At 36.0% G+C, this 9,288-nt stretch overlaps 2 protein-coding genes across 9 annotated transcripts; one reads left to right on the top strand and one right to left on the bottom strand.

Annotated features, from left to right (window-relative positions):
• The first annotated feature begins 191 nt into the window (after positions 1-191).
• On the top strand, positions 192-683 carry LOC111416073 (NADH dehydrogenase [ubiquinone] 1 alpha subcomplex assembly factor 2). Its single transcript, XM_023048016.2, has one exon. It carries the CDS (start codon positions 192-194, stop codon positions 615-617), a length of 426 nt encoding a protein of 141 aa, XP_022903784.1. The 3' UTR covers positions 618-683.
• LOC139429240 (Poly(U)-binding-splicing factor hfp) lies at positions 632-9,277 on the bottom strand. 8 transcript variants are annotated; one of them, XM_071194767.1, is made up of 8 exons: positions 9,113-9,277; positions 8,997-9,060; positions 8,188-8,247; positions 3,516-3,679; positions 3,318-3,364; positions 2,115-2,459; positions 971-1,914; positions 632-914 (listed from the first exon to the last, which is right to left on the bottom strand). In XM_071194767.1, exons 1-8 carry the CDS (start codon positions 9,161-9,163, stop codon positions 805-807), a joined length of 1,785 nt encoding a protein of 594 aa, XP_071050868.1. In that variant the 5' UTR covers positions 9,164-9,277; the 3' UTR covers positions 632-804. The 8 variants fall into 8 exon arrangements, with proteins under 8 accessions (XP_071050868.1, XP_071050866.1, XP_071050869.1 ...); XM_071194765.1 differs by lacking the exon at positions 3,318-3,364 and adding an exon at positions 3,030-3,088; XM_071194768.1 differs by having other exon boundaries at positions 3,516-3,676.
• Positions 9,278-9,288: the final 11 nt, after the last annotated feature.

Raw genomic sequence — 9,288 nt, 5'->3', positions numbered from 1 at the left:
ACTACATTTAAAACGCAATATCACAACGAATTAAATTAAAACATCTAACAAAACACGTTCACAAACTATATTTACACCCTCTATTTAAATATAATTAATAAATTAATTTAATTTATTACAAAACACAGCTTTAAAATCCACAGTTATTTTTGTATTTAATGTTGGTGAAGTTGATTGTCAAAGATAAAAATATGTCAAATCAACCGCAATCCAGAAGTATTCTCGCTAAAATCTTAAAAAATTTCATAAATTCGATAAAACCGAGGCAATGGTCAGGAGATTTAATTGGAAAAGATTACCACGGAACGAAATATTTTGAAATTCCAGCCGATCCATCGCTCGGTAGACGAAGAGAACGATGGTTTGAACCTATAAACAAGGAGAATTTCGAACAAGAATTACCCCCCGAGTGGCAAGCATGGCTTCGAGGGAAAAGACGGGAGCCCCCCACAGAGGATGAAATCGACCGTAATTTAGCTCTTATCCATATGAAGAAAATAAACGCAATAGAAGTGGATAAAAAAGGAGGATTAATGACGCCCGCCACGAAAGGGTTTGAATCATTTCCAAAACGAACTGAATATGAGCTAACTCCAGGAAAAGATCGAAATGAATAAATAAAATAGTTACAATAATTTTAGTAATTTATTTTTTTAGAAATAATAAAAATACTTGACAATGAATTAATTTTATTTACATCTTAAGATCGATAAACAAGTTTATACATGCAAAAAATGCGTCTTACAAAATAATTACGATTATTTTTCCTACACAGTAGAAATAAAATATGTTATCAAATCTCTTTTATCCAGAAAAATCACTATGATCAAATAACGTTTGGTCATAAAGTGATGCTCGTACCATTCGTCCACCAAAATATCTTCCATTCAGCGCATCTCTTGCTCTTTCAGCTTCTATTAATAAAGAAATATATTTAATTTAAGTAAAGTTAAAAAAAATTTAAAGTTACCTTTCGTTTCTGTAAACTCCACAAAAATCTTCACAATAACATCAGTATCATCATCTTCAGATTGCTTTTCATTATAAATAATAACTCTCTCAACATTCCCAAATTTTGTACACTCCTCTTCGATTTCTTCCTGAAGTGTTTGATCAACATCTTCAGGTCCTACCATATTTCTTAAAATTACCACCTTTGAATCAACCTTTCTCATCAATTTTTGCATCACCAAATGTCTTGCATTTTGACCCTTAATCGACATATTTTCTTGTTGCTGTAACGTTTGAGGTTCGTTTTGATCTAATAATTTCTTTTGTAACTCTTCTTGTTGTTTTAACTGAGCTTCTTGGGCCCTCTTCATAGCTTCTTGCGTTGAAGCCGCGTTAACCGTTGTTGTTTGGAGATTCGTAGTCCCGACATGGGGCGTCGTCGTAGCGTTAATATTCGTTGTAGCCGGCGGTAAATTAACTTGAACCGCCGCTAATTGAGGAATCGCAACTCCCGGAGGTGGGATATACCCTGGAAGCGTACTTTGAACTATTTGATTTTGAATTGTGGGAAGTGTGGTTATCGCAGCGGGTATTGCGGGAATTTGAGGTACAACTGTTGGTATACTTGGTGTTTGGCTGAGTTTTGATAATCCTAAAGCTACCGCATTGCTTGCCACCGCATCCATCGCTTGGATTTTAGCTGTAGCTGCAGCTGCGGCAACTGCAGCCGCTGTTGGCATTGCTGTACTTCCCGAAGAAGGTCCCATTAAAGCGTTTGGAGGTGTTATTGCTCTTCCTACTCGTAAATACTGTCCACCTAAATCGAATAAATTCATACTTGCTATTGCTTCGTTTGCTGCTTGTGCCGTTTCGTATTCGATAAAACCATAACCTTTATGTTTATGTGCGGTACTTCCTTGAGCTAATTTACAGTATATTATTGGACCAAAAGCTTCAAAAACACTATTATTGAAAAAAAATATGTTTTTAGAATACAATTTTTCTTTTAAAATTTAATTTTTTAATAGGTTATGTTTATTAACCAAAAATAAAAATCGATAACTACATTACCGACGAATTTGCGCCATCTTTCTTATTTTATATTATTTATTAATTAATTTATTTAAATTCTAAATTCAATTTAAATAAATTTGAATATTTACCTTTTAATATCATCTTCAGTTAAATCTGGATGTATACTAGCAACGTATATGCGATTGTAATTTTTCGCTTCCTCTTGAATTTCATCGATGACAGCTTGCGCTTGGGGCATATTACTCGGTCTTCCAACAACCTTAATGTTTCTTCCGCCGATCATAACGCCGTTCATTTGTTCCAAAGCTAATTGGGCGGCTTCCGGAATTTCATATTCAACGAATGCGAAACCTTTGTGTTTTTGCGTAACGGGATCCCAAGACATGTTAATGGATTTTATGGGGCCGAATGGCAGAAAAGATTGTCTTATTGTGTCCTCTTTCAATTCGAAACTTATACTTCCAACGTAAACTCTATTTTTAATTATTTTATGTAGCCGTGGGTTGGAGTTGAAAAAGAAAAATAAAAAAAAAATATGTTAGTAAAATTGAATTCTTTCCATATTACTATACTCTTTTAATAAAGCAAAAATTAGAAGTTGTAAGTACATATAATCAGATCTTATCAGCTTTTTTGGTTAATTTTCATGAGTTGGAGTAATTTTTAAGGTTATATTAAAAAAAATCTCGACAACTTCGCTTAAAATTATCAAAAGTGATCATCATTTTTGTACATACATGCAAAAGAAAGGTCGTTGTATAAAGAGAAAGATTAATTTCGAATATAATGGTTAGTATTCAACAATTTGTAAATAATATCCATTATATTAATCTAAAATCTTACAAATTGTCTCATTTTTTAACACTTAAATAAGACATCTTGTTGATTTAGATTCTTAATTCTATTTAACCCTTTAACGCATAAATATTTATTAAAAAATCGTTTAAAATAATACAATTATAATGCGTTGAAGTGTTAGAACCTAAAAAGATGATTTTCGACCATTTCTTTTATTATTTTTTTGTTTTTTTTTAAGGGCTAACCTGCACATTAGGGCGAGAGCCTGTTGGCGTTGTACTTGCGTCCTCTGACTAGCCATTTGCTGTAACAACAGAGGGGCATACGTTTACAATTCACTTCTTAATTTGTTTTTTTTTTGTAACATTTTTTTTTGCTTTTAGTTTGCTCATTTTTTTACAATATTGAAAAGGAGTTAATAGTAAGCTCAATAAGAGCATTATTTTTCTTATAATTGTTGGTCCGCAAGGAGCTCTCGCCCCGCGGGCGGGCTCGCCGTAAAAACGTCTACGCAACAAACGTTAGACACTAACCTGCACATTAAAACCAATACTTGGTGTCGCTGGAACGTTTTATGTTTCTGCGGAGCAAATTTAAACAGGGTTTTAAGAGAAATTTAACCTAAATTTTTTGACCAATTAAAATAAAACCAATTAAAAAAAAAATAAGTTAAAAACAAAAAAATTAAATTATAAAAAATAAATTTTAATAACAAAATACTCTTTATTTACCTGTTGTTGATGAGCTAACGTTTGTTTCATTAAAACCATTTTAATACTTTGTTCCATGGCATATTTCTTCGCCTTGCTAACTGAATCGGTTTGTTCTGTTGATAGTTTTGGAAGAGCACCACCCAAAATCCCAGCCAATGTATTACTTCGAGCCCCAGGTCCTACTTAAATATATTGATTTTATTAAAATAAACTATTTAGGACGCATTTTTTTAAGCTTTATTAGCATCAAATTTTTTTATCCTTGTTTATAGAATTTTATAGAATCAAATAATTTACTTAATCACAAATACAGACTCCAGCAGAGCCTTGTTAGAGCTTCACATGCAAACTCACTTCCTAGGATGCTTGATGATGTGGGCTAATAATGTCACAGTGGCCTATTCCTGCATGGCAAAGCCTGGTATAGGAAAGCCCGACAGACTTCAGTTATTAGTAAACTTTCACGAATTCAACGAGTAGCTGGATTGGCAATCTCTGGTTTATCGCACAACGCGAAAACTGTTAGATAATACAAAAAAAAGCTTATTTATGATGATGATATTCAGAAAATAAAATAATTGCTGCCTGGAATATAGTGAAACAAGAAACAAGGCGCAAGAAAGAAAATAATTCTCTCAGTGATAAAACTCAAACTATCAATATGAAGAAGATAATCAATATAAGATGATCAATATAAGAAGAAGTGGAAAAGATAATCAAAAACTTGAATAAGACAAATACAAAAATGTTTACAGGATGACAACGAAACTAATTCAGAACATAGATCCAACAATAAGAGAAGTATTATGTATATTATTAAACAAATGCTTAAAAGAGGGAATATTTCCAAATGAATTAAAGTATGTTAGAGTGCAAATGATAAAAGCTTACTGTAATTCAAAACATAATAGCTGCTTGTGATATGCAGCGTTACACGCAAGTAACCTTCTGGGAGAAATATAAACAAGCTCTAACGAATTACACCAAAAACATACGTAAGGCAAAAAGAGAGTCTTGGAGGAGGTTCTGTGAGGGAGTGAAAGACACACCCAGCAGTGCAAGAATTCACAAGATTCTCGCTAGAGATCCGGCACTACCCCTGGGCTCACTTAGGCGGCCTGACGGTAGTTTTACGGACTCTAGCAGAGCCTCGTTGGAGCTTCTCATGCAGACTCACTTCCCAGGAAGCCTGATGATGAGGGCCGATAATGCCACAGCGGGCTATTCCTGCAAGGCAAAGCGCCCCTCAAATACGGATTGGAGTGTGGCTAGAAAAGTCGTCACTTACACATCCGTGGACCAGGCAATTCAAACGTTTAAGCCGTTCAAATCGCCTGGAGAAGACAATATCTTTCCTGCTTTGTTACAGCAGGGGAGGTCTCTGTTGTTGCCAATTTTGGTAAAAATTTTCAGAGCGAGTGTCGCCTGGAAATATGTGCCGGCAGAATGGACTAAGGTACGGGTATCTTACATACCCAAAGCGGGCCGTTCGGTCCCTACTCCTAATGCCTTTCGACCCATCAGCCTAACGTCATTTCTGCTGAAAACCCTTGAAAACGTTCTGGAACGGTATATCCGTACGGTGCCATTGGTATCTGGTCCACTGAGTCGCCACCAGTATGCTTATCAAGCGGGAAAATCAGCAGAATTGGCTCTACACAACTTAGTTGGTAGAGTATCCAGGACGCTGCAGGATAAAGAAATCTTGGTTTGTGCGTTGGATATAGAGGGAGCGTTCAACAACGCAATACCACAATCTCTTGAAAGAGCTGCTCTTGACAGGGGAGTGGAAGCAACTATAGCGGGTTGGATCCGCAATATGCTAGATAGTAGAATAGTTTCTACTTCACTCCACGGTGATACGATACGCTTCAGGCCGGGAGGTGGCTGCCCACAGGGAGGGGTGTTATCTCCCCTGCTGTGGTCCCTCCTAGTTGACGATCTGATTGCGATAGTCGAAGCCGTTGGTGTGGAAATACAAGCTTATGCTGATGACATTGTCGTTATGGTCAAAGGAACCTGTTTGCCGAGGATATCTAAAGTCCTCCAGGTGACCCTAGATACCATTTGCGCTTAGTGTAAGAGAGAGAACCTCTCAATAAACCCGCAAAAGACAATTGTTGCGCCCTTCACCAGGAAGCGAAAGTTGGATGGACTAATCCGCTCAACTATCCAAGGTGAAGAAATTCCTTTCTCAAAGGAAGACAAATATCTAGGAGTAATCCTAGACAGAACCCTGTCATGGAATGGACATTTGCAGGGAGTTTTGCACAAAGCTAGAATATCCTTGTGGACTTGTCGCAGTCTTTGTGGAAAAAGTTGGGGTCTTACCCCTGAAAGACTGTACTGGCTCTATGTGACTGTGGTTAGACCTATGATCACATACGGAGCAGCAGCCTGGTATAGGAAAGTCCGACAGACTTCAGCTATCAGTAAACTTTCACGAATTCAACGAGTAGCTGGATTGGCAATCTCTGGTGCGATAGGCACAACGCCAACTCTAGCAATGGAGGTTCTGCTTGGCCTATCTCCTCTGCATTTGCATATAGAGAAAGTGGCTAGAACAACCATTTACAGATTTAAGCAATATGCTCAAAACTGTTCCGACATGTCCTACCAATGGGCTGCGGAAGACATTATAAGCATTGATACTGTGCTATCAATGCCGTCAGATTTGGCGGTATCACTATCAGTGATTAATGCTCGATACCAGATTGTACTGCCTGAGCGGCAGTCCTGGATCGAAAATGAAAATTCTCTGGTTCGGGCAGACATTTGCTTGTACACAGATGGATCAAAAACGCCTGAAGGGGTAGGAGCAGGAGTATACTGCCAGACACCTCGAATTAAGCAAGCCTACAGCCTGGGTACGTACTGTACTGTATTCCAGGCGGAAGTATTTGCTATTGACATGGGTGCTAAAATCCTTCTTGAAAGAGGGGTGAAGAACATGACAGTACGAATCTTCTCAGACAGTCAAGCCGCTCTCCAGGCGCTGCAAGCCGTGAAAACGGTGTCGGCTCTGGTTAATGATTGTAAGAGAACATTAAACACACTGAGTTGTGATAACAGAGTCTCTCTGATCTGGGTCCCGGGTCACTCTGGTGTTGCTGGCAATGAAGCGGCAGATAAGCTAGCACGAGATGGCAGCGCTGAAGCGTTTGTGGGACCGGAACCAGCAGTTGGTGTATCATTTGCGATGGCCAAATATAGGATTGGACTGTGGGCTGAAGAGAGACTTCGCCTACTGTGAAATTTGATAATGATATCTATCGGGGTACAATAGATCCTTAGGGTCGCGGTGCAAGGTTGGTTGGTCCGCCTACCCGATATGTATTCTATGTAATGTAATGTAATGTAACCTTCTGTGATCTTAGCAAGACTTTTTATTCTGTAGACCATAATTTTCTCTTGAAGAAAATAGAAAAATTTTGTATAAAAGAAAACGGAAAAAAAGTAATCAGTTCTTATCTTCATGATAGACAGCAACAGGTTTATTGGAATCAAACAACATCTAATTGGAGCAAGATTAAAATGGCGATTTGCCTCAAAATATAGAGGCGGACATGACACCTCTTTTATAAATACTTCAAAGGATTTTCAAGACCTGGATCAAAAGACAAAAACCATTAGATACAGCCAACAATTGGTTCAAATTGAATTAACTATTTACACTTAAACAGGGAAAAAGCTCATATACTACCTTTTATACAAGAAAAACACAAAAGCTAAAAAATCAAACAAGATTTCTAAGTGTAACATTATCTGAAACCCTTTCTTGGGGTCACCACATAATAGAATTAGAAATTAGCGAGTTCGCCATATTGCCTGCGAGTGGAATCAAAAATATTACTTGCAGAAGAACTAAGAAATGTGTATTTTGCATACTTTCATGGTATCTGAAGAGATTTTTAAATTGCAAAAAAAGTTAATAAGGATTTTGAAGCAGCTAGGATACAGGGAAAGCTTTACAGGACACTTTAAGAGTATAAATGTTGATTGGTCCAGCCACCCCCCAATGTGTATACTCTTCCACATCCAGATCGGTTTTTATGACAGTCATAAATAAAAGCCTTGGTAATTTTTTCCCCCTCGAGTACCTGAAAAGACTTATGACAGTCATACAAGGACAGGGTAGAACTTAAATTTTTTTATACTAAAATTTAATTAAAAACCAAAGTTTAGTTATAACAACTAAAATTTAATTATAAAAACTAGTATAAAAGTCTTAGAAAAAAATATTACTTTTAGGAATGTCTAAATAATAGAATAACAAAATTTTAAAGAATCTAATTATTCTCCGCCCTCTTTTGTAAGTAGACAATGCATGCCTCCTCAAAACATTTCTTAGAAAAAATATGTACTTAATATTAGAAACACAACAAATAAGAGAATAATGAGTATTTATATATGACCCTATTATTTTTCTACAATTTGCCAGTAAAGTGTGGTCCTTAATGCCGCCCTGAGTGAGGAATCCCAGCATTTTACAATGGGGAACTACCTGTTACAACCCCGTCTTTGTTAGTTTTACAACTACAGTAGGAAAGTGACAGAGTCATAAAAACTGATCGCCATGTGGAAGACTATACTTTATGTAAATGTAATGTAATCACAAATAAACTAAATTCATTGTATTATTTATAAACAAGGATTTTTATAATTTGATAAAAATTAAATAAACTCTCACCTGTAAGAACCTCCCCGGTTTGAATAAGATCATAAAAGTATTCAACACGTTCACTTTCATCTAAAACAAAACGAAGTGCAATAAAATGTAATCGATTAAGTTCAATTAAAGTTAATCAATCATCTTATTTTTTTATTGTTTTAATTTTTTATATTTATTTTTTTTTTAAGACATGGATAAGACATCAAAAATTGATGATAAAATTAGCCTTAATTCAAAAAAAAATCAGGACACAGGTTCAAATTATGAAGGATTGTTTTTTTTTTCTTATTTTTGATCACGTAGAACCACCCATTGGACACAACGTCACCTAATTGTACTCTGTATCTGGAAACACAAAGAGAAAATAGATATGTCTAAACACACAACCCCTATTTTTTTTATTTTATTTAATTCTTAGTTTTTTTTTTACTTCAAATCTGAAATAAATTGAACTAAATAAAGTTAAATGAATCGAATGAGTACATGTTATAAACTAAAAAAAAATAATAAATCACTTTCGTATCAAATAATTAATAAATAAAATTTTTAACATGTACTCAAACTGTTTAAGAGCTTTTTGTTTAATTAGGTCATTTAAAATTAATTTTTTGGTTCCATTTATAAGAATCCTACCATGTAACCGCGCAGGAAACGGTTACAGCTTAACAGACAGACGACTCCGGGCATGGTATACGTTTTAGACCCAGTCGAATTCACATTCTGCAACATCTCAAGCAGACCGAAATATCGCGTATTAGTTCAAAAATCGTGAGCAGGAATCCAGCTAAAAACGTTTGCGATCGCTATAAGCTACATTTTAAACTTACCGGCTTGCCGGAGTTGTTTTAAAGGCGGCTCCTCTGTTCCCGGTACGGGGGGCTCCGGTTCACTCTGTAATTGAGGACAATTGGTAATCGAATCAAACTGATATTTCAAAACTTACGATATTACTGTCACCGTTTAATTGGACGGGCTCTTCTTGAAACGTCGTCATTGTTATTAATGTTTATTCAAATTGTTATAAAGAAGACGACACTAAACACAAACCACACAAACGGTTCGGATTGCAGCAAAAATGGCGGTTAAAGGGGTTATAATAGCACACCGGAAATAATGTTC

The sequence above is a fragment of the Onthophagus taurus genome, chromosome 3 (genome assembly GCF_036711975.1).
Source record: "Onthophagus taurus isolate NC chromosome 3, IU_Otau_3.0, whole genome shotgun sequence".
Lineage (NCBI taxonomy): Eukaryota > Metazoa > Arthropoda > Insecta > Coleoptera > Scarabaeidae > Onthophagus > Onthophagus taurus.
The sequence above is the reverse complement of the archived record's forward strand: the minus strand, read 5'-3'. Positions and strand labels throughout refer to the sequence as shown.